This window comes from Camelus dromedarius, chromosome 9 (assembly GCF_036321535.1).
Source record: "Camelus dromedarius isolate mCamDro1 chromosome 9, mCamDro1.pat, whole genome shotgun sequence".
Taxonomy (NCBI): Eukaryota; Metazoa; Chordata; class Mammalia; order Artiodactyla; family Camelidae; genus Camelus; species Camelus dromedarius.
The window spans coordinates 37,007,976-37,031,231 of NC_087444.1; the positions used below are offsets into that span (position 1 = coordinate 37,007,976).

The 23,256-nt window shown below is 54.5% G+C and overlaps 3 protein-coding genes across 8 annotated transcripts; 1 reads left to right on the forward strand and 2 right to left on the reverse strand.

Moving 5' to 3' along the window:
• Positions 1 to 53: 53 nt before the first annotated feature.
• Positions 54 to 2,261, reverse strand: TMEM208 (transmembrane protein 208). Of its 2 annotated transcripts, none has more exons than XM_010979300.3 (6): positions 2,124 to 2,261; positions 1,342 to 1,437; positions 904 to 963; positions 688 to 824; positions 437 to 521; positions 54 to 336 (listed from the first exon to the last, which is right to left on the reverse strand). In XM_010979300.3, the coding sequence occupies exons 1-6, from the start codon at positions 2,127 to 2,129 to the stop codon at positions 199 to 201; spliced, it is 522 nt and encodes a 173-aa protein (XP_010977602.1). In that variant the 5' UTR covers positions 2,130 to 2,261; the 3' UTR covers positions 54 to 198. The 2 variants fall into 2 exon arrangements, with proteins under 2 accessions (XP_010977602.1, XP_010977601.1); XM_010979299.3 differs by lacking the exon at positions 2,124 to 2,261 and adding an exon at positions 1,533 to 2,086.
• ELMO3 (engulfment and cell motility 3) lies at positions 2,241 to 23,155 on the reverse strand. 5 transcript variants are annotated; one of them, XR_010382286.1, is made up of 23 exons: positions 22,783 to 23,155; positions 22,615 to 22,655; positions 22,437 to 22,509; positions 22,181 to 22,231; positions 21,823 to 21,992; positions 21,638 to 21,737; positions 21,396 to 21,547; positions 21,237 to 21,315; positions 21,059 to 21,109; positions 20,851 to 20,973; positions 20,627 to 20,758; positions 20,421 to 20,522; positions 20,211 to 20,319; positions 19,964 to 20,100; positions 19,700 to 19,863; positions 19,482 to 19,594; positions 19,282 to 19,386; positions 19,096 to 19,178; positions 18,934 to 19,020; positions 12,031 to 12,218; positions 5,204 to 5,315; positions 3,450 to 3,600; positions 2,241 to 2,370 (listed from the first exon to the last, which is right to left on the reverse strand). XR_010382286.1 is itself a non-coding variant. In XM_031458280.2 (20 exons), the coding sequence occupies exons 1-20, from the start codon at positions 22,858 to 22,860 to the stop codon at positions 18,822 to 18,824; spliced, it is 1,959 nt and encodes a 652-aa protein (XP_031314140.1). In that variant the 5' UTR covers positions 22,861 to 23,155; the 3' UTR covers positions 18,508 to 18,821. The 5 variants fall into 5 exon arrangements, 2 of the variants coding, with proteins under 2 accessions (XP_031314140.1, XP_010977603.2); XR_004138897.2 differs by having other exon boundaries at positions 2,363 to 3,600; XR_010382287.1 differs by lacking the exon at positions 22,181 to 22,231 and having other exon boundaries at positions 2,363 to 3,600.
• LOC105088451 (Leucine-rich repeat-containing protein 29) lies at positions 2,334 to 17,290 on the forward strand. The gene is given in 6 exon segments (XM_031458282.2): positions 2,334 to 2,376; positions 5,472 to 5,573; positions 14,228 to 14,518; positions 16,024 to 16,167; positions 16,350 to 16,567; positions 16,653 to 17,290. Coding segments are annotated over 6 exon segments (948 nt in total). The 5' UTR covers positions 2,334 to 2,352; the 3' UTR covers positions 16,822 to 17,290.
• Positions 23,156 to 23,256: the final 101 nt, after the last annotated feature.

Consider the following 23,256-nt stretch of genomic DNA (forward strand, 5'->3'; position numbering starts at 1 on the left):
CAAGGACTGGCTCTCCCCACCTCTCTCTCATTATCACCCACACAGCCATTAGCCACATTCTGAGCCATTTATTCAACAATCCTATACTTTAGATTGCTTTTAGCCCCTGGACTAAGCCCTCATTGCTCCTGACATGGGGGCCATGCAGCCTGATAGAGCCACCCAGGGCCCAGAAGCCTGTGGCCACAATGTCAGTGGCTATAAACGCTTCATCTGCCGCCGCTCCTGTCGGCGCTGCCGTTTCTCGTTGTGCTCTGGCACTGGGGCGCCACTGTCTGCTGTGAACCAAGGGCCCAGTACATTCACCCACAGGAGGTAAAGGGCTCTGCCTGGCGCCTAGGAGAGAAAAGGGTAGCCTGAAGCCAGGTGCAGGAAATGAAAGAAGAGAAGGGTTAGATGCCCCAGCTCCTCCTTGGGAGGCCCACAACCCACATACCAGAAGCCAGAAGGACCAGATGTAGAGGGAGAAGCAGCTGAGCACCTGCACGATGGCTGTCAGTAGGATCACATCCTTAAGGTGCCTATGGATAGAAGGGAGGCTGCAGGGGCCAAAAATAGTAGACAGGCCCCCGTTCAACTCTTTTCCACCCTCTTCAAGTTGCAGGCAACTGTGGGTATTGGGCTATCTGGGCCCCAGCACCCCAGCCCTGGGGCCGCTCACCTGGGCTGGCAGCGGGGGACACTCACTCTGCCATGCCCTGCTCCATGTTGAGATCCATTCCACCATCCATCAGGGCCCCATCCTCAGAGAAGGCTGCCCTTGCCATTGAGCTCATAGAGTGGTAGCTGGCCCCATAAACTGCCAGACTAAAGGCCAGGGCCATCTGCAGACCAAGAATGGGGGTGTCAAAGGCCAGTTACTGACCCTGTGCTTATCCACTTCCCAGGATTGGGGACACTTACCCAGGCCCAAAATGAAGCAGATGAGTAGAAGAAGACCAGGGTCACAAGACAGTAAATAGCCTGTAAGCAGACACAGAATCAGGCTGGGATCAAAGGCTTACTAAACCATGGGACTTCTTCAACTCTGACCAAGATATTAGATCAGGCTATGGAAAGACAAGTTGTTTCTTATATAGAGTTGGGGGAAGAAGGGGTCTGCTCCCTGAGTATCCAGACTCCCCTCTGACACGTTAAGCCAAGAAAGAAGCCCCTCTATATTTGGGATGGGAAGGGTTTTGACTATTCAGCACTTTCTCTGCCAGGATCCTTTCTCATTTCTTTTTAATTGGAGTTTTCTTCTGAAGCCGTGGCTATCACATACCACCACAACTCCACCCTACCAGAGCTGAGAACTGGGGGGCCTTGGGTGGGGAGAGAAGCAAGGAGGCAGGCACTTACATTGGCCCCCAGTATGATCCGCAAGTAGAACTTCAGGGTCTCTTTGTTCTCTTCAAATATCTGCTTCTTCCCTCTCGTGCCCACTTTGCCCTTGGGCTGCAGAGAGATGGTGAGATGCTGTCAGAACCCTCCTTAGCCAGGGTCTTCCTTATCCTCCCTACCATTCTGGTTAGCTAGAGTTCCAACTGTACCTTAGCCAGGTCCCCGTGGCACTCAGACCTAGCACAGTTCTTGGGATGTCCACCCCTCCTCCAATCCAACCTGCTTAGGGCCGACACCATCTTTCTAGCACAGAAATGACTGCCTCCTGCTCAGGCTGTGAACAATCCAACATTAGGCTGATTATCTCCTGGATCCTCTAATAAGGTCCAGTTTGGGGCTAACAAGCCCTTCGAGGGGATTCCTGAGTGGGGCTGAATGGTAATCCTTTCTGGTCTCTGTCAGAGTAGACCAGATCTGCGCTGACGCCTACCCCACCTCAGGCTCCTCAGATCTCTGGCTATCCCTTACACTGTCTGGTACTGTCGCCCAGCGCCCCTCAGGCTCCTCAGATCTCCGCCCAGTCCTGGTACTGACACTGACGCCCACCCTTCTCCAGCACCAGCTCTCCAGCTACGCCTCTCCACTCCCCACCTAGCTCTAGTACGGTCCGGCCACTGGATGGCACCCCTCTCCGGCAGACCCACTTTCCTTGATGTCCTTCCTCTGTTTTCAGTCTCCCGGCCCCGGGAGCTCTTTGCCGATGCGGACTCCGCCCTACCCGCCCTACCCAACCTCCTTACCGCCATGATGCGACTCAAATACCCAGCCGAGGAAAGAAGGGAGAGCGACCGAAACCGCAGTCAGTTAGGTACCACATCGGCAGCACAGACACTTCCGGTGCAGACCCAAATCGTCAGCAACTGGGACGGAAATGAAGGGTTCACTTCCTTCCCAAGCTCCGCCTACCAGGATCGGTGGGACTACACTTCCCAGAAAGCTTTGCGCGGGGGCGGAGGCGGCAGGGATGCGATGGCGGAGTCGCTGCCCCTGGAGGTGAGAGGAGGTCGCCCTCAGGCCTAGCTCGGGACAGGCCCAACCTCGGGGTCCCGGGCTGTGGGGAGGGGCTGTCAGACAGCTCGCCCGGCCTCGCCCATCTGGCGGAAACCACCCGCCCGGGAGACCCCAGGACCTGCAGGCTATGGGTAATGGCCCCACTTTTGGGCCACTCCATCCCCTTAGCTTGGGGGACCATCCTCTCCTTCCCCATTGGCCCCAAGAGATGGTTGCTCTGTCACCTCAGCGAGAACAGGGCCTCTGCCTAGCCCCCTTCTCTTGAGATGGCCGCCCCTCCCCCCGCTCCATCCCATCATCTCCGCAGGGTAACCGATCTTACCCTTACTGGCCCCTTGGGATGGTCGTTCCATTCCTTTCCCGAGAGAGGCTGCCCCCTCCCCTGGCGGTGGGAGACAGACATCCCCCTCCCATCAACTCCAGGCATGATCTCTGGGTTCCTTCACCAAAGACAAGCCTGCTCCCCATTCCCTTGGCCCCTGATGATGGGGCCTACCACCTTATCTCCCATGGGGTGCTTGCTCCCTCTCCTTAGCCTGGGGCAAGACCTCTCTGCCACCATTGGCCAGAGAGAGATAACAGGTTTTGTCCCCAGTGGCCTCTTGAGATGGCCTCTCCATCCCTTTTGCCCACAGAGTTGGCAGCCCTCTCCCACTGCCCATGGGAGACAGGTCACCCTTTCCCTATTGGCTCTTGGAATAGTGCTCCTTCCCTTTAGCAAAAACAGCACTGCTCCCACTTGGATGAACCCCCTGCGATGGCATCCTTTCCCTCTTTGGTCCCAGAGGATATCTGTTCCATCTTCATAGATCTGAGATGACCAGTCATATCTCCAATAGCTCTTTGGGATGGGGTTCATGGGATGGCCACTCCATCCTCATCACTGCCTGTTCTGGTCCTCTAGAAAGGCCTCCCCACTTCTCAGCTCAAAGAATCATGTTTTCTTCCCTCAGTGAGGACAGGTTTATGCCCTCCCTTTGCTCCTTTGGTTAGCTGCTGAGCCCCAGAAGACAGGATGGCCACTATCTTATCTCTGCTCAGACAGGTTTTCCTACCTTCCCCTGGGGATAGAGGCTTGGTCAGTCTCAGTCGCCATCTGTGTTCTCTTCCCCATGCCTAGCCTCCCTGGTCTAGAGGCTGTTCTCCTCAGTCATTCTCCTCTCAGTAATGATCTTCTTTATCTTCTGACTACTTCCTTGTGCAAAGCTTTGGTGAAAATAGAAATAGAGGACTTTGGTGAAAGTAGAGCTAAAGGACTGTCCATCATTAATTCGATCCAGTAAGTATTGGCTGAGTACCTTCTGTGTACTAGGGATCAGAGAAGGGAAGAAGAGATGAGAATGGACTGGTGAGGTCAAGATTAAAGAAAGGCATTCCAGGAAAAAGGTCCACATAGGCAAAAGGAAACAGACGTGCTGTGTTTGTAGGACAGTGAGGAGACTGTCTTGTGGAAGCTCTGGGATCGAGGGTACAATCAGACATGGAGACCTGGCAGTGCTGACCTGGGAGCAAAGATTTTGTCTTGAGGGTACTGGGGAACCCTGATGGTTTTCATTAGGAGTGCACTGAGACTGAAAGCTGTCTTTTAGGGAAATTAACCATGTTGCAGTGTGCAGAATGGTTAGTAAGGCTGAGCCTGGAGGCAGGGAGATTGTGGAAAGAATTCAGGTCTGGGGTGATGAAGATCTGGGCTACTAAGTGGTAAGGTTTCAAAGGTAGAAATATTATTAACAGCAACCTAGCAACCACTTACGGGAACATCTACTACATGTCAAGCATATCATGTCTATTAAATATACACGTATATATCATATCTATTACATATATATTATATACAATATAATATATATACACACATATTTTACAGGTGTGCAAACTGATGTTCAAAGTGGTCAGGTACCCTGTCTGAGGTGACACAGGTCACACAGCTGGGAAGTAGTAGAGCTGAGATTTGAATGAGTCTAAGTTAGCCTGGCCTAAAGCCTATGCCTTACACCTGTGTCTGAGAGCAAGGGACAGAATCTTTAGGCGAGATGCACTGTTGGCACTGAAGCTCAGGGGCTGGAAAGCTGGGAGGAGGGGCTGCTTTGGACTGAGGTTGAGATGAAGGTGAGGGTAAAACATTTGGATGAAGGATCCTGTGGACAGTTGGCAAATACTAGACTAGCACATGTATGATAAAACAATATGGCGATATTGAATTGTTGGTTATTTCTACAGAGGTAACTGTTAAAGCCATGCAAATGAATTTACTGTCCTAGAAAGTAAACAGATTGAAAAATCCAGGTTTGAGCCCTGGGAGCCACAGAAGAATCCAGAAACAGGGTAAATGGAGGGGTGAGTCGAACCCTAGAAAACACAGTGACACAGGCATCAAGGAGGGAAGATTCCAGAAAAAAAAAAAACATAGTTAATATCAGATCATTCCTGGTCTCACAGGCAACTCCATTCCCTAGTCCCTACTAGGGCCTCCAACCCCCATCCACCCCCAGTCTCATGGAGCTTAGGTGGAGTGAGGGCCAAAGCCTCCCAGACTGGGTTTGGCTGAGATCATATCTTAACAGCCAGCTGAGAAGGTGAGTTGGCAGTGAAGAAGGTGGGAAAAGATTACAGTCCCATTGTAGCTTCCTAAAGATCATAGAAGGAGCACCTGACTTACTATGTTCTAGATCCTACTCAAGACACTCTACCATGTTATTTAATTGTCAGAATAACCCATTTAAACCTCACTACAATTGCCATTTTACAGACAAGGAAAACAAGGCTCAGAGAGGTCAGTTGACAGAATAAGGATTTGAACTAGGTTTACCTGGTCCCAATGCCCGGGCTGTTTTTATATCAAATTGAGCAGGAGGTTTGATTTTTATCAGTCAGTACAAGCCTGGATCCAGACAGTGCTCAGGAAAGATTTCACCTGGAGGCTAGAGACGGGAAGTGAAGACTCCATGAAGCTTAGGATCCAAGATGAACTAGAAGCCAGTGCTCTTAACCCCTCTGACCTACTGTGTTATCAGCTGGAGAAGGTTCCACAGGCCCCCAGCTCTAACAGCCCCCAATGCCCTGTCTTTTTCCCTCAGATACTCACATATATTCTGAGCTTCCTGCCTCTGTCAGATCAGAAAGAGGCCTCCCTCGTGAGTCAGGCTTGGTACTGTGCAGCCCAGAATGCCTTTCGGGAGGTAAGGCACCCACCCTCACTTGGCCCATTCTCAGTTGTCTCACTTCAGCTTGCTCATGACCCTGCTCATACATCATCCATCCATTCATCCCTGTGTATATATTCATATATACTTGGCTCTGGGTACAGTTCTGGGACTCTACAGATGAATAAAACATATCCTTTCCTCTAAGGAGCTCATAGTCCAGTGCAGGAGAAAGATAAATATGTGAGTGATCATACATCGTGTGCTCAATGCTCACACTGGAATGAAGGGTGCAGTGGGGACATTTGGAAGAAGAACATCGGAAGGAGACTGGCAGCACCAGGGAAGGCTTCCTGAAGGCACAGGATGAGGAAAAAGGTTGGTCTTCCAGGACTAATAACAGCACAGGTGAAGGCACTAAGGTGTAAAATAGTTCTGGAAACAACCAGCCAAGTTCCCTATGACTAGAACTTAGATGTGCGTGGATGAAGTGCCAGGAGAAAGAGGTCAGATAGCAAGTTGGCAGATGTGCCCCGCCAGCAGCATTGCTGGGGCTTTCTCCTGATTCCCATCATGGGGCCTTTAAAGGAATGTTACCATGGAGAGTGCCATGGGGTCACTTGTGTCTTAGAACTCTATCTTCAGTGCAGCGTGGACTGGAGAGGGCAAGTCGGAGCGTAGGGAGACAGCCCACTAGGAGGTGAATGACAGCTGAGCTGCTCTGAAAGGGGAGCAGTGATGGCTCTTTAATTTTGACTTTGATTATAACTGAGGTTGAACAGTTTTCTCATTAGCCTACCATTTATATTTCCCTCTTTTGTTTGTGTTCTTTGTCCATTTAACTATTGGGGTCTTAGTATTTTTCTTATCCATTTGTATGAACTTTTTATACATTAAAGAGATTAATTTCTTTTACCTATTTATTGAAATACAGTCCCAGTATGTTTGTCTTTTAATTTGATTTGTAGCTATCTGTTTGTTTATGAGATTCAGAGGTTAAATTGCTAGATTGTTGATTCTGAACATCCTTTTCTTTCTTATTTCTTCCATTGCTTTTTTTTTTTTTTTGGTAGGGGGTAAATAATTAGATTTATTTATTTAATGGAGGTGCTGGGGTTGAACCCAGGACATCATGCTAGGCATGTGATCTACCACTGAGCTATCCCCTCTGGTTCTTCCACTGCTTTTTAACTTAGAGATCCCTTGTCTCTTCAGAGATCTGATATGTGTATATATATATATATATATATGTATATATATATATACACACACATGCATATTTTCCTTTTTTAATTAGAATTTATTTCTTTGAGCAGTTTTAGGTTCACAGCAAAATTATTTCTTCTGTTTTTTGGTTTAAATTTTTATATTAATTTTTTATTGGTGAAATTTATTTTGATATATGCTCTAAGGTAAAAAGCTAAACTGTTTAGTTTTCAAATAGCCCAAGTGCCATTTATGTATAATCTTCCCTTTCCCTTCTGAGTTGGAAGTCTCCTCATATATTAAGTGTGTGTATGTGTATAAGTAGGGCCTTTTGTCAAGTTATGTATCCAGTGTCATTGAGCTTTGTGTCTAAAGGAATTTGATTTGGCTTGTTGAAAATATGAAGTATGAGACATCTAAATGGCGAGTCCAGTTGGTAGTTGGATTTCTGGGAGAGGAATTCAAGAGAAAGGTTTGGGTAATAAATATAGATGTGACTGTCATTAAAGAATAGGTGGAAGTTGAAGGCATGGATCTAAGTCACTTCCCCATGGAGGCCATGAAGAGCCGTGAAGAGCTGGCCACAGAGAATGCCCCAGGGAGGACACCAGTCCAAAGATGTGGAAAGGAGGAGGGGCCTACAGAGGGGGCTGAGGAGATCCTAGAAGGAAGAGAGCACAAAAGTCAACGGTGAAGAGCATTTCAAGTATTGAGTGGATGTCAACAGTGTCAAATCCCACAAAGAATCCAGAAAATAACAGATAGTGTCCATGGTGTTTGACATCCAGGGAGGTCACCAACAGCTTCAGCAACATTTAGTATCTGGGCAGAAAAAGCCAGCTGGGCTGAGGAGTGAATGAGAAGAAATTCAGTGTAGAGAGGGACTTCATTTGCAAGAAATTTCCCCATGGAAGAAAGGAAATAAATAGAATGTAATGAGAGGTTGAGGTGGGACTGATAAAAGGATTTTCACTGGGAGAGGTCTCTACTGTGTTTATGTGCTGAAGGAGTCACTAGACGATGGGTGAATATAGGGAGGAGAGAGGTCAGGAATGGTGGACACCTGAGGTGGCCGCAGAGACAAGCTTCAGCGTTCAAAGCTCAGTCTTGGGTAAGATGGAGAGGATGTCACCTCTTAGGAATCAGAGGGGTAGGGTTGGCCATGTGAAGCCATTTGCTGAGGAAGTTCCTTAAAGGCTAGAGGGCTTTTTGCTTGTTGAATTTTGAGGCCAAATTATCTTAGGGGAGTAAGTAGAGAGGTAGAGGCCAGGGCCTCAGCAGAGAGGCTTGGAATATTCACACTGCAGAAGAAAGACAGAAAGTTACCAGAGACACACAAAGAGGCCTCACTCGCTCATGGTGACGCTGCCTGTCTGTGCCCAGCACTGTGCTGGGCCCTGGGGGTGCAAGGCTGGGGTGGACACAGCACTCAGAAGTTGGTAGTGAGAGGGAGACAGCACAAGTCAAAAGGAGGGGCTAGGGTGCTGCACTCAAACTCTTATGAGGCACACCAGGGATGCAGAGAAGATTCAGACAGGACTTCATGGAGAAGGGGATGCCTGGGCTGAATCTCAAGCAGGGAATAAATATTTGCTAAACAGACAAATAGGAGTAGGTGAGGGGTCAGGACCCAGCCCCCAAGAAAAACAGGATAAAACAGCTGAATCGAGGCACTGGAGCATGAGACAATGGTCAGAAGTTGGCATTCCCAGAGATGGCGTGGGGAGCAGGTGTGCGAGAGCTGGGACTGAAGAAGTAGGCAGGGGTCTGACATAGAAGGGCTTGAGTGCTAGCCAGGAAGCTCAGTCTCTATCCTGTGCAGTGCAAACCAACAAAGGCCCTGAAAAGCATGGTCAGTTTGCCTCTGGTGAGGATCACCCTGGTGACAATACCAAGGATAAGACTGGAGCCAGAGAGACTGGAGGCCAGGACCCTGATCAGGAGGAAACTGCTGTAATATATTTCTGACAGATAATAAAGGCAGGACTAAGGCAGAATAGTGAGGGGGGAGCAGAGAGACATATTACAATGTATCGAGGAGAAGGAATGGAAGGGACTTTGGTCACTGCAGATGTGAGGGAGGAGGAGTCTAGGATAACTTGCAGATTTCTGACTAAGTGATTTGGTAGAGGGCACGGAGAGTTTAGGAGAAGGGCCCGAGTCCAGAGATAAGACAGTGAATTCAGATCTGGGCATGCTGCATCCTTGTATTTAGAGAGAGGTCAACCAGGGCCTGTTTCCCAGGGCCCACGACTAAGGAAGAAGATGTGGACCACAAATAAATTAGTTAGGATGGGATGAAATGCAGTCTGCCAGGGTGTACGTGGAGGTAAACTCTGTGTGTGTCTGTGTGTGTGTGTGTCTGTGTGTGTGTGTCTGTGTGTGTGTGGTGGAGTGGAACAAACCATGGAGAATTCACTGGTCTATGGACTGGGCTATTCTTTGGTGACCATGAAAGAGGCTGATGGGGAACAGGCTAGAAGATAGGAGAGCCAAGAGGGCAGCATCTCAGAACCCCCGGTGGGAGACAGCATCAGGGGGAGACTGATGGCATGGCAGAGAGGACACTTGTGGAAGGTCTGCAGAGGAGACCCCAGATGTTGATGATCTTGCCAGAGGGGAGCTGTTGCTGAGAATGAGTGATTCTGTTGGGGACAGTGGTGAAACGGTAAGTGGGCAAAGCCATGGTAAATAAGTGGCCACAGTGGGTGTGGGCACCTGAATGCTTCCAAGAAGTGAGACAGTAGATGGGAGGGTGTGAGAGGTGAGAAGAGTGGGTGCAGGATCAAGGGGGGCTTTTTGTTAAGACTAGGGTGTTCATGGACTCTGAGGAAGTTGCCATGGAAAGGCAGAGACTGAAGGGTTCTCAAAGGAGAAGGTGGGGAACAGGCTCAGCAGGCCAGGAGAAGGGGGTCACCTTGAACCCAAGAGCAGGGGACAGAAGAAGGTTAGGATGGGTCCCGTCAGGGGTGGGCCGGAGTATATGAACAGGGAAAGGGGAGGGTCTTCCCCCTCTAAAAACTTTGGTTGCTTTTTGAAACTGAACAGGTAATCTCTGAGAAGGCTGGAGTTGGGGAGGGGGTTGCTGCAGTAGCATCAGGGGCTGAGAAGATGGTGGGCTGAAGAGAAGTCTTAGGGGAACGAGAAGAGTGCAGGGAGGTGGCGAGGAGGCGGGAGGGGGGAGGCCAGTGCTGACAGTGCAGGAAGAGGGGAGACCACGGCCTCCTGGGGCAGAATCCTGTATCCCCAGCACACACCCAGAGGAGGCAATGGTCTCATCATCTCTGGCTGGGCAGGGAGCAAGGAGAAAGGGCATAGCAGCATGACAGGGGCAGGACCACGAGGGCCCTGAGGAGAGGTGATGAGGAGAGAGGCCTCCTGGAGTCCAGCAAAGAAGGAAAGGGTGGAAGAAGCAAAGTGGCCAGTCAGGCTCTGGGGATTCAGGTGAGATTGGAATAGGAGTAAGGGAGTGAGGAAAAGGAGGAGGCAGGGCCAGAGTTTGGGATTGTAGAGTCTACCATTTTAACACTGGGGCTGCCCCAGCTAAATATGAGCTCCAGACAGAACATTGACAAGGACCTATTTATTGCCTCTGCAAAACTCAGCCCTGAGGCTGGGAGCTCTGGGAATCCAGGCCAAAGACATCTGGGCATCTAGGGACCTGCTGACATCACACTACCACCATGTCCCAGAGAGCAATCTGCAGAACCCTATGTGGGCAGGTTGATAAGGAGGTCATGCCCCGGTGAGTAGTTGCTACAGAAGATTCTGGCTCACCAAGGCCAAGCTGGGGCCTGTGGCTCACCAGGCCAGGCTAGGATGCTGGACTCAGTGAATTCTTATTCTCTCTGACCTGCCCCCACTTAATTTCAATTTTTCTCAAATAAGAAGGTAGACAAAGGTGGCACCCTGACATACACCCGGGCTCTGTCCATTCTTGGGGGCGCCCTGCTTGCCTGCCATTGGACTGGTTACTGCAGAGAATTCAGGATGACTCAGTTCCTGCCCTCTTCTGACTTCTACCTGAGGTGTCTATAAAGCCTCTGGAAATGACCCCTGAGGTCTGATTCTTCTATATACTGCCAGGGTTTATATTTTCTCAAAGGCCTTCTGGAAAACATGCGTGTTAACTTTAGATACCTGTGCCAGCAGACAGGAGGGCCATATCTCTATCAGATGGCTTTCCAAGCCTGCACACAGGCCTATAGTTTCAGCTCTGGACTTTGGGAGGTATGACATTAGAGTCCTGGCCTCTCATAGTCAAGGGACATGTGTTGCTTTTAGCAGACTTCGGGCATTTTCCAAATGATTTCCCATTTACTCTTAAGGTGTCATCATTGGGAAAGGAGGAGACCAGGGGGCTAGTTGGATCCTGTGTGGATGGTGTTAGTTGGCCCCTGTGTGGAAGCTGGAGCAGGTACCCAGGCCTCCCTTGAGCCTCTAGAAGCATCTTCCTGGGGGCTGGGAAGAAGAACTTGTCTACAGTGGAACCAAAGACCAGAACCCAGAAGCCTGCTGCTTCTGCCAGCTGCTCTGTCCCCACAGATGATAAATATCCCTAACAGGCTGCTCCTGGGCTCCTGTATTTGAGTCCAGGGTAAACCACCTGAGTGATGGCTTAGAGGCTGCCTCCTCCCCATCAAGGAAAACGGTGGGGAGCAGGGAGGTGGTCTCAAATCTCACCCTCACTCATAGCTAGATGTCCTTTAGGCCAGGCCCTGCCCCTTTCTCAGGTAGCTTTTGTGTCCACCTGCCAGCCCTGTATTTAGACCCTGGGCTGTTCGTCTGCCTTGTTCCCAGGAAGGCAGTTGGAGAGGGGAGAACATTCCTGGCAGCGGAGACTCAGGAAGACAGGGAAAGAAGGAAGACTGAAGGCTGCTGGAGCGGGGCCTGTGGGGGTGGCATGTGACTGGTGGGGGCAGTGCTGCCTTGGCAACCAGCACTGCTCTGCACTCCCCAGCCATAGTTCACTTGTTCGTCAGATTGGCTCATCTGTCATGCAGGGCTTTGAAATGGCTGAAAGCATGCTTTACCTTTCCTTTCTAAAACCTTTCCTCCCTGATTTTTTCAGTACCCTCCCCACCCTCACACCCTGGGATCTTCCCCAGTTCTCCTTCAATCAGAGACAGACCCAGGTGCTCAAGAGTCCTCACTACCCCACGTCTCCCAGTGTCCACGATGGAGTCTGTGGGAGTGCACCTCTCATCCATAATGACCATGAGGTCTGAAATGGGAACCGGGTTTGACCCCCTGATCCCCGTGAAATTGGCCAGGAGCCCTCTCTTACCACATGCTCCTTCCCGTCATGACAGCTGTAAGCAGCTGCTTCTCTCTCTGGAGAAGCCAGGCTAGGTTCTCCCCACCTGGAAATGAGTTCCACGTGTCTTCTTGGGAGGATTCTGTTGATAAGTATCTTGCGGGAGTGCAAACCAGGCATCGTTTCTGCCTTTCTGGTGGTTCCCTTTTGATGATATTCTGTGGGGAACAAGCAGGGAATGTCAGCTTGTCCTTGTGGTTACTCACAAGACAGGTTTTTTGGGGAGTTTGCTTGTGAAAACAAGAGCTTTTGCGTACCACTTGCCTGCAACCTGGGCATCTGACAGGGGTAGAGAGACAGGGCCAGGATTTTAGAAGCCAAGCCCTCTTCTCCCTTCCCCCACAGACCTGTTCCACCCTTTCCTCTACCTACTCTCCTTTGCCTCCCTCTGGCACAAAATCAGGGAAGGTTCTAGGAGAACATCTCCCTCACTGGGGGTTCCCCAAACTCCTACACAAGCCAGCTTATTCCCACAGTGGCTTAGCCCTGAGTTTGCCTATCGGCCCCACCCCATGCTGACTGTGTGCTCCCCACACTCACTCCCCTGTTGCTCTAAGGCAGGGCCAGCTCAACTTCCTCCCTGCCTCTGAGATTTATTCTGAGCTCCTGCTCACAGAAAGTGGATGCTTCTCTCTCTTTACCTGGACAGATAAGACAGACCCTCCAGAGATGAGCCGCAGGGAACACAAACACATCTTTAACTCCAGAGCCCGCAGGGCCCACACACGTGAGCGCGCGTGCACCCACGCATGCGCACATCTCGCACGCACGTGCACGCGCATATTTTCAGTTACACACAAAACCCGTTTTTGCAAACATTCATGTGGCTGAGACACTGAGGCCACCAGGGGACCTAGGCCTCACTGCCTGCCCCAGATCTCTAGCACCTTGGCCACGGAGGATTCTGGTGACACCTGTGTTGCTTCTTCCAGCCTTCAGCTGTTCTGAGGGCTATTTATATGTTCTCGAGAAAGTAGGGGAGGCTAGTTGCTTGGCTAATGCCAAGCTGAGGCCCTGGATTGGGAGCTGAGTCCACGGGTCTCAGGGCCACCTTCTGAAAGTCGCAAAGCTTGGGGTCCAGCACACTTCGTCCTCCTGCTCCCTGGGGGCTTCGCTGGGTCTCCTCCAGGCCACCCTCCAGCCCTCCTATACCCAGCAAGAATGCCAAGTCCCCGCTCTGACCCAGCCCCTCCCTCGGCAGGCATTCAGTCCCATCCATCACTAACCTTCCTGCCCTCCCCTCATAGTCATCCCTTTTGAGCCCCAGTGTGACCTCGTCCCACCTCCCACTTCCATCAGCACGTTCTCAACCACACAAGACACCACACACCACAGTGGGTCCCTATTGTAGAAGGGCCCTTCTCTGACCTGCCCTCAAACTCTAGCCAGCAAATGGCCACCAGACCTAATGCCCAGCACACTCTGAGGCCAAAGGGCTAACCCCAGGCCCAATGCTGCTTCTTAGACCAACGTGTGGTACAACATCCCTGTGTCCTCTGCCTCCCTTCCGGCCATCAAGAGCCTGGGTCTCAGGGGCATCTCCTGCATCAGCCTGACCATCCTGGATGGCTCGCCGGCTTCACACCGGGTGCTGAAGTCTGTTGCCTACCACATGGGCCCACACCTGCAGAGTTTGTGCCTCAGTGGGGGCAGCCCCACAGAGGCCCCCTTTGTGGCCCTGATCCTGGGCTGCCCGGCCCTGCGTATCCTTGACCTCAGTGGCTGCAACAGTCTCTTCACATCGAGCATGCTGCTAGCTCAGCCTGAGACAGCACAGAGGGTCCAGCAGGCACTGAGTGGCCTCTGTGAGTTCAACCTGGCTAGCCTGCAGGACCTGGCTGATCTCAGCTTCAACCGTCTCAGTAGCTGTGCCCCCAGCCTGGAGCGCCTCTCTTTGGCCTACTGCCACCTCACCTTCGAGCAAGGCCCAGCCAGGGGCTCCATCGGCCCCCAGGACTCCTCCCCCTCCCAACTCTCCTTTCACAACCGGCTGCGATTTGTGAAGGAGCGGGCTGGTAGGCTGTGCGCCCTGGACCTGAGTGGCACTGGCTTGCCACCCGAGGCCCTGCAGGCCCTGGGCCAGGTGGCCGGGCTGCAGCTGCAGGAGCTGAGCTTGCACAGCTGCCAGGACCTCTCCACAGAGGCTGTGGCCGCTCTTTGCTACCAGCAACCAGGCCTTACCTCCTTGGACCTCAGTGGCTGCTCAGAACTGTCTGATGGGGTGCTCTTGGCTGTGAGCTGAGGCCTGCAGCACCTGCAGCACCTGAGCCTGAGGAAACTGCAGCGGCTCACAGATGCAGGATGCTCAGCCCTAGGGGGCCTGCGGGAGCTGCAGAGCCTCAACATGGCCGAGCGCTGCCAGGTGAGAGGGCGGGAACTGGCCCAGGCGCTGGGCTTGGTGCAAGGAGCTCCACCCCCATTGGCCTCCCTCAGCCTGGCCTACTGCTCCTCACTCAAGGTGAGCATCCCATCCCCTTCGTTCCTTCCCCACCAGGGCTAAGGGCTGGGGTGACTGGGATTGTGGCATCAGGGAGGTGCCCAGTGTTCATGTCCAAGTGGTAGTAGTAGAACTGAACTGGGGACATAGTCTGGAAGGGGAAAGGAGCCTAGACAGTGCTGCCGCCAACACTCCTCCCTGCAGCCCCGACGGTGGGTCCAGGTAGAGGGAGGTCCAAGAGATCAGGGTGGTCCAGCCCCCAAGGTGGCACACACCTCACAAGCCAAGTGCTTAGTGACCACTGCAGTCTTTGGAGGAGCTCTGGGGGCAGGTGTTCTGGAAGCCGGGAAGGCTGGTAGAAGGGGTGACAGAACCCAGTCCTGCGGGGAAGGGGCACTGAGGTTCCACCGAAGTGGTTGCTCTGGCAGGGTCCGAGGGAGGGAATGTGATGTGGGAGCAGAAGGGTCATTTCTTGGCTGAAGCCAGTTTCTTCAGTAGGACTCAGCCCTGCCCCTCTGGGTGGTGTCCCTGTCTTGGCAATGTCAGTCTCTCCCTCGTTAGCTGATTATTCCTTCAGTCTAGCACTGTGCCCAGGGCATTCCTAACCTGAAAACCATCTCAGCCTTTTTCCCCACAGGCGCCTCTCTTCCTCTGCCCTATTCCATCTTCACTGCTTCACTGCTGTGTGTCTCTTAGCTGCTCTCTCTGGGGCCCCACATTCTCATGTCTCTGCATCTCTCTACAAACCAGCTTCCTCTATTCTGCACTTAATTCCTGCTCCCCCTACCTAACCCCAGCTGCTCCTGGCAGGTGGCAGCCCTACCTGGTCTGTGACCTCACAGTTCTAGCAGGAGCATGTCTGACTGGCTCAGCTAGGATCAGATGTCTGCCACTGGTGCTGGGAGCATAGGCAAGGGGAATACCACAGGAATTTTCACCTGCATCCTTCCTGCCCCAGCCAATTTGTCCTTCTCCTGGTGTTGCATCTCTAGAACCCACCTCATCCATCTACACTGACTTTCACCAGCACCAGAACATTGTTGCTTCCTTCGAAGGACCCTGTGGTAGCTCCCTATTGTCTGTGGGGCTGGAACCCTGGGCAGAACCCTCCTAGTGATCCCTGCCAAGCCTGGTGACACAGGCACACCTCTCCACTGCCCTCTCCCTTTTCTACTTCCCTCCTAGGACGCCTCAGTGTTCTCCCTGATCCCCGTGCTGAGCCCAAGCCTTAGGGTGCTAGACTTATCCTCCTGTGTGGCCCTCACCAACCAAACCATGCAAGCCATCTGCACCTATCTTACCCACCTCTCAGTCCTGCGTCTGGCCTGGTGCAAGGAGCTCCATGACTGGGGGCTTCTGGGGCTGAGGGAACTAAGTGAGGAGGCTTTGAAAGAGCCCAGGTGAGGGACCCTGGATGTCAGGGTGGGTGGGGCGTTCTCTGCCCTCCTACCCCTCCTAAGTCTCTCTCTGGGAACATTTGAGGGTCAAACTCAGGAGGAACCTGAGGCAGGGGCTTCTTCCCACAGCCACACCGAGAGCTGGAGCATCAGGCCTCCAGCCCCAAGAACCCTTCTCCCCAGCCACAGGACCCCTCCCTGCTCACGTGGCAGGCCCTGCGGGAGTTGGACCTCACAGCCTGCAGCAAGCTGACTGATGCCAGTTTGACCAAGGTGTGGGGCTGGGGGCTGGAGCCAGGGGCCTGGGCCAACCCACTTTTTGTTTGGAAAAACTTCCTTTCTTATGGGCTTCTGCTGCTTTGGCCATTCCTCTGGCTGGGGGCAGAGGAAGTTGGAAGGGCCCTAGACCTGGGCTCCAGTGCACATTACCCTCCACCCCACCCCCATCCTTACAGGTGCTCCAGTTCCCCCAGCTGAGGCAGTTGTCACTGAGCCTGTTGCCCGCACTTACAGGCAAGGGCTTGGTGGCTGTGGCCAGGGGTTGTCCCAGCCTGGAGTGCTTGGCGCTGAGTCACTGCAGCCTCCTCAATGACAAGGGCTGGGCCCAGGCAGCCAGCTCCTGGCCAAGGCTGCAGCATCTCAACCTGTCCAGCTGCAGTCGGCTTACAGAGCAGTGAGTGTGTCCAGTGTTGCCACAGTGCAGGGGTTTGGCTGGGGCCCATGCTGAGTTGGGCACTCATCTAGTGGCCTCCCTGCAGAACACTGGAAACCACTGGGCAGGCGTGCAAGCAGCTCCAGACGTTAGATGTGGCCATGTGTCCTGGCATCGGCATGGCTTCTGTCAGGTGCTTCCAAGCCCAACTGCCCCAGGTGACCTGTGTGCAGTCCCGCTTCGTGGGGGGTGCTGACCTGACCCTAACGCTCTGAGGCCAGGTCAGTAACCAGCCCTGCAGCTCAGCCTCCGTCACCTCCAGAGTCCTCAGCCCTGGCCTCTTGACCTAGAGTTTGACTCAGTGCCTTCTGTCTCCTTCTGCTACATGCCCCAGAGCCCCTTCCCCTTTTCTAGGACTAGGGGTGGGACTAATCCAGGGCAGCCCAAGGGGCTTCCTGCCCTACTCTGCCCCACAGCCCAGCAGGAACCTTTTCCAGCTACATGTCATGGTCACAGACCCCTGGAAATGGCAGCTCCTGCTCTCCTGTCCAGGGCTGGGTTCAGAGGCCAGGGTTACAGGTGGGCTGGGGAGGAGCAGACCTTCTGCCTCTTGCCCTGTCCACTTCTCACTCTAAGGCCTGTGCCCACCTTGTTCCCTACAGGAGCTCTCCCAGCCCGCTGCCAGCACTGAGCTTTAGCAGTCTTTGTTGTATGCCCAACAAGATTAAAAAATTCCAGATCTTACCTCCTTGTTTGAAGTTCTCAGACTCTAGGGTCCCTCCCCTCCCCACCTCAGTTGAAACAGCCCAGCCCAGCCCACAGACAATGTGTAGGAAACACCAGAGGGACAGACAACTTCCTCTTACCCCTGGCCCAAAGCCCTGCAGGTGCCCCCAGTGGGTCTTAGCTTCTTCCCCAGAGACTCCAGAGGCCTTTCCCCGGCATGAGCCCCAGGACATGGCCTGTAGCAAAGGCACATCTGTGTGCACTTGTCCCAGCCAGACCCCAAGAGCATGGTGACTAAGGATGCCTGAGTCAGTGAGGCTGTCCTCTGGAAAAGAACAAGAAAGAGGCCAGCATCTCTGGGTAGAAAGAGTCATTAGAGGACATCTAGTCCATTCTCCTGAACAGTGCTGGTGACTTCTCAAACAGCTCTGAGAAACAGTCTGTCTTCCATGCATCCACCCATGCTTTGTTCATCTATCAGTTCACTAGTTCTAGGACAGCTAACTGGGCTGCCTGAGTACCTGCAGGCACTGTGCTTTATGTGGGGAGTCAGAGCTGCTGAAGCTCTCCCAGCCCTAAGGCCAGTTGGGGAAGCATATCAGCCAACAGGCAGGGCCAGTGCAGTGTGTAGGGTGTGCACAAATAAAGAAACAAGCTCCTGGGACTAGGAACCCAGGGGAGCAATGAACTTAGCTTAGGAGGTCAAGGAAGACTCAGGTGAGTTTAAAAAGTGGAGGAAAGGAAGGGGACAATGAAGCAGAAGGGACCAGGGAGGTGCGTGTGGACAGGCCAGAGCTGGCACTGGGGGTAGGGGTGGTCCCACCCTCTTGCGAGGGAGCATGCCAGCTTGGACCAAGCACTGAGAACCCTGCAAGCCACAGGCACTCTGTCGGAAGGGCTAAACCACAACATGTCTGCAACCCATCTCAACTCTGTTTAATTATGGTACCATGACCATTATCCCAAGGACAATAGAGAGACACTGGCAGCCCCAGACCCACTTTGGCTGGTGCCACCAGACTGCAGGGCTAGCACTGAGGAAAGCTGAGGACTCATCTTGGGGAAGGGTAAGAGGGCCAGCCTGTCCCCACTCTTTCAGAACACCCGCCCCTCAACTGTAGCTGCCCAGGTTTGTGGCCCTAAGCTGCGGCCCTGGTCTGATGCCCCCATCTTCTATGCCAGCTATATTTGAAGGCAAGTGTGGCCTGCAGGGTTCAGAGCTGGCTTGACACATATCCAACAGCCAAGCAGGCTTTATTTCTGCTGCAGCATCTGCTGGTCAGGGTGTCTGTGCTTCTCCACCCACCACCCTTTGTGGCTACCACAGTAGCAACAGCTGTGGCCCTTGAACAGCTTCACTGTCAGGGTTCAGCAATGCTGCAGTCATAGCAGAAGTTGAAGTTGGTGGGGGGTGGGGGGATGGGGGGTGGCTGCTCAGGGATGGGCACGTTCTCCAGTTCCAACAACCGCAGCTTGGTTTCCATGGTCAGCAGCTGTTCCAGGTCCAGCCGTGTCTGCTCACTGCCCATGGGACTGCCCAGCAGGGCACTCAGCCCATCTGTCCACAGGTGGAACTGGGGATGGGGCCAGCTCCATGAGGGCCTACCCGTCTCTTCCCCTGCCCATCTGCCCAACTCTGCTCAACCTGCCCAGACACTCACCTCCCGTTTGGATGGGGCAATGAAGTTGAGGTAGGCCTCCTCCTCCCCGTGGTCATAGCTGATTGAGAAAGCTAACTCACAAAAGTCCTAAGGAAGCAAGGAAGGCAGAAGCACTGAGCAGGGGGCAGGCGGGAAGGAGCCCCTGGCCCCCACTGCACTCACCTTGTTCTGCTTCCCTGAGCCCTTCTCCCGGACATGGGGGCAGTCCTTGCCTGTCAGTAGTGCCCTGATGTCGGCCACGGGGACTGCAGGAAGATGGTTGGGCTGACCACTGGAACCCCAGGCGGTCCCGGAACATGGGGTGGTCTGGGGAAAGCAGGTGTCTGACCCCCAACCTGCCCTCCTTACGCTGCTCAGGCAGGCTCTCCGGGACCGGGGGGCCGGAACCCTCCTCCACATCCCCATACTGCAGCACCTTGTGGTTGGGGGACAGGCAGCAGAACCACAGCTTGTCTGTGGGCAGAAAGGGGCAGAGGTAAGGAGTGATGAGAGGGACACTCCCTGACCCCAACCCAGCCTCCCTCTACCCCCCCTGCCCACGTAATGACCCTGGCGCCGCCGGCTGCTGATCTTGCGGAAGAGTGTCCCCTCGCAGAGGCGGAGCAAACGCTGCTGGCGGATCAGGCCCATGAGCTCTGGCTTCAGCTTCTCCCGCAGCTCCCTGGGTGAGAGGAGGGGGCTCACTGACCAGGACTGACCTGGGCAAGGCCCATGGGGCAGCAGGGAAGGCGGGGGCAAGGATTGGGACCCATCCCCACCAACTCACAGAATGGGAGGGGCCAGTGTGCCTTCCTGATGCAGCCGCTCGGTCTGCCGCAACCGCAGCACCTCCCCATAGGTGAGCGTGTTCACCTTGGTTCGGAAGAGCTCTAGGGAGCTGGGCTTCAGGGCCAGCGTGCGGGCCAGCTGCTCCCGCACCACTTGCATGACCTGGGGCCACCCCAAGCTCAGCTCAAGGCCTGAGCTCTGGGCCTCGACCCAGAACAGCCCCCTGCCCTGGCCTAGGGCTCTCTGCTCCCATCCTACGCACCTTGTCAAAGTCCTCCTGAGTGGCCCGCATCTCCTTCCAGGTCTTATTCAGCAGCTGGATGCTCACACAGAAGAGCTCATGGAAGCTCTGGTCTTGACTGAAGAACATGGGTGAAAAGTCCTGGGCTGTTTCGGAGCCTGGAGTGGGGGGGCAGGAGGGGCTCAGGGAGAAAGTGTGTGCAGCCCCTGGCCCTCTCTGCCCTTCCGTCCCCCGTTCCTAGACACGCTGTGCCCTGAGCACCACTCACAGGGCTCTCCGACACGGAGCAGCTCACACAGCAGCACAGTCAGCTGGATGCTGCTCCGGGCAAAGGGGCACTCATGCTTGTCCTCACGGCTGCTGTTCTCCAACACAAACTGGGTGATGGGAACACAGAATTGGGTGAGGAATCATGACAGCCCATGGAGATCCTGCTTAGGTGGCTTCCTGCTATATCCCACCCCGCCCAGTCACTGACCCGGCTGTAGGCACTGGGTGCATGTCTGGAAAAGTAGAGCATGTTGTCCAGGGCCAGCAGGCCAGGGGGCACGCGCTCCAGGTCCTGCGCAGGGTTGCTGTTCTAGGGGAAGGGGGACAAGCCACTCAGGAAGGGCTCCCAGCCCTCTGGAATAACAGCAGTCTCAGGCTGAGGTGGGGGTGTGGAGCTTTGTAGGGGTCACTCACAGAGAAGCCCAGTTTGCGGAACTCGCGGGCACAGAGGGAACGACGACGGTCAGCACTCAGCCCAGCACCCAGGGGCTCCCCCTCTGGCTCAAAAGCAGCCTGGCGCAGGGCTTGTAGCTGCTCCCGCTGCTCCTGGGGTCATTGTTGGAGGGGTGTCAAGACTGAAGAGTCAAAGCCAAGCTCCAGCCATCCCCAGCCTTGTGCATCCCAGAGGTTTGTGCTACCTGGCTGTAGGGGTCCAGTGGCGTGCGCATGCGTGGTTCCAGCAGCCCAAGTGTAAGGGCCTGCAGTACGTACAAGTGGTGAGCCATCTCGTCGCCCAGTGGCGCTGCACTGTGGATGATGTTCTAGAGAACAGGCAGTCCGTGGATGTGAGTGTGGGCTCAGGAGGAGAGGAGTTGGGAGGGGTCTGCCTGGTCTGGTCCTTCCTACCTTGTAGATGAACTGGCGAAGGTTTCTCTGCCACAGGTAGTCAAGCATGTGCTGAGGTGGGTGGGAAGGGGGACTTAGGTGATTTAGCCCCACCATGAGCATGCACCCTGTACGCCTAGGGTGGAGCACAGCACCCACCAGTTCCTGCCCCCCATCCAGCCACTGGATGGACACCTACCTTACGTTCAGCAGGGCTGGCTCCCTGCAGCAAAGCTGTCAGCAGTGCCATGGCCTTGGTTTGCAGCTGCTGGTTCATCCTGGGGCAAGAAGAGGGCTCAACCAGCCATCTGGGGTCCAGCCACACTCCCCTCATCTGAATCCCAACCCAGACACTTACACCTGTAGGTGCACCAGCAGCCTATCCAATGGCACCTCGCTCTTGACCAGCTGGCCCAGGGCAGGGCTGCTCAAGGTCACACTCTCCAGCAACCCCAGGGCCAAGGGCTGCACAGATGCATCCATCAGGTTCATGTTCACGTAGCACACCACCTGTAAGAGAAGCAGGAGTTGTCACCACCTCATCACCATGGAAGGTTAGACCCTGACACCACCCCTCTGCCCCTAGAAACTCCTACCCACCTTCCTAACAAAGGGGATGCTGAGCGTCTCCCAGGACACCACGCCATGCTCCATGAGCTCCAAAAAGGCTCTCAGTGCAAGGGCCAGCACCTCCCCTAGGCTGGAGGGACATGTGAGGCTGAGCAGGGCTACACCAGGACCCCCAGCCCCATCATGTCCACCACCCACCACAGCCCTGTGCTCACTCGTCCCCATCCTCAATGATGGTGCCTAGTCTCTGAAGCCCATCACGGCTGATAACCTCCTGGGCAAAGGTCATGTCTGGGGCCAACAGGACGAGGTGCCGCAGGGCTTCCCGGCGCCCTTCACGACTCTCGCTCTGCAGCCCACCCAACAGCCGCTCAGCCTCAAGGTCCTGGCAGGATTGGGAGCAAGAGCAGAGGTGAGGAGGTAAGGAGTGGGGACTGGAAATGTGTCCACTAGGTGGGGCACTGCTGGCCTGGAGCTGGGGCTGGGGCCTCCAGACCTGGGGCAGAGGCGCAGGTGGGCAGAAAAGAGGAGAGGGGAAGGGAGTGAGGGCAGGGTCGGTGGGGGGAGCATTACTGGAGCAGTGCTGAGGCACAAGATGCTGCCATTCTTGATCTCCATGCGGTTCTGGAAAAGGTGGCCAAAAATGGAGAGAAGTCAGGAAGAGCTCTGAGGATTGGTTAATTGGGTTGTCAACCAGGGAAGATTTGGGAGTCAGTAAAAGAAAGATCAGGTTCCAGACAGTGGGATGATGAGTCTGAGGAGTCAGGGCCAGGTGGGTTAGAAGGGGTCATACGGTGGAATATGGGGCCAAGGAGGAGAGGGGACTCACATTCTCAGTGATGTATCTCCTATGCCCATCAGCAAACTGGAGGGCATAGCGCTCAGAGTGAAGCAGGCTCCACCTGTGGGCAGCAGAGACTCAGTGAGCTGGTTGGGGGGGGATCTTCTCCCTCCTGCCCCCATTCCACCCACCACCCCCACCCCCGCGCCTGGGAGGCCACACTCACGCGTCGCACACCTCCTTCAGCACAGCAGCCAGGGGTTTTGCCTGCAAGTGGAGCGGTCACTCAACAGGGAGGGAGTGGGGAGGAGCCTGGGGGAGGGGGAGGGTGGTCTGTTGGAGGGGAAAGGGGCGACCCGGAGGTGGGTGGTAGGGTGAATGGAGGCCAGGTGACCTGGTCCAGCTGGATGAGCTGCGGGATGGCGTCACGCATCTGGACGGCGATCTTCACCACATTCCGCGGGGGCGCCATGCCAATCAGAGAGGTGAGGGCCTCTGTACTCCAGACGTGCAACTTCCCGCGGAGGGCACGCCTGGTCTGAGGCCCCTGAAGACGAAGGTGTTCCTCTGTCCGAGGTTTGGTTCCTGTGGCCCGCGCTCAAAGCCCAGGTTCCCACTCCTGACAAGGCGCCGCGGCCTTCCCAAGGGAGCCGGAGCAGAGGCTAGTTCCGGGTTGGAGTCCGGGGTAGGAGGGTAGGGTTGGACGGCGCCTGCCCTGCCCCGCCCCGCAGAGGCGGCCCTGCCCCGCCCCAAGGTGCGGCAGGTGGTGGTGGGGAGGGCGGGCTGTCAGCATCGCCACACCTCCTTTCCCAGAAAGGTGACCCTCCCAATCCCACCACCAATCCAGCAGAGTCCCAGGGAGGGGCCC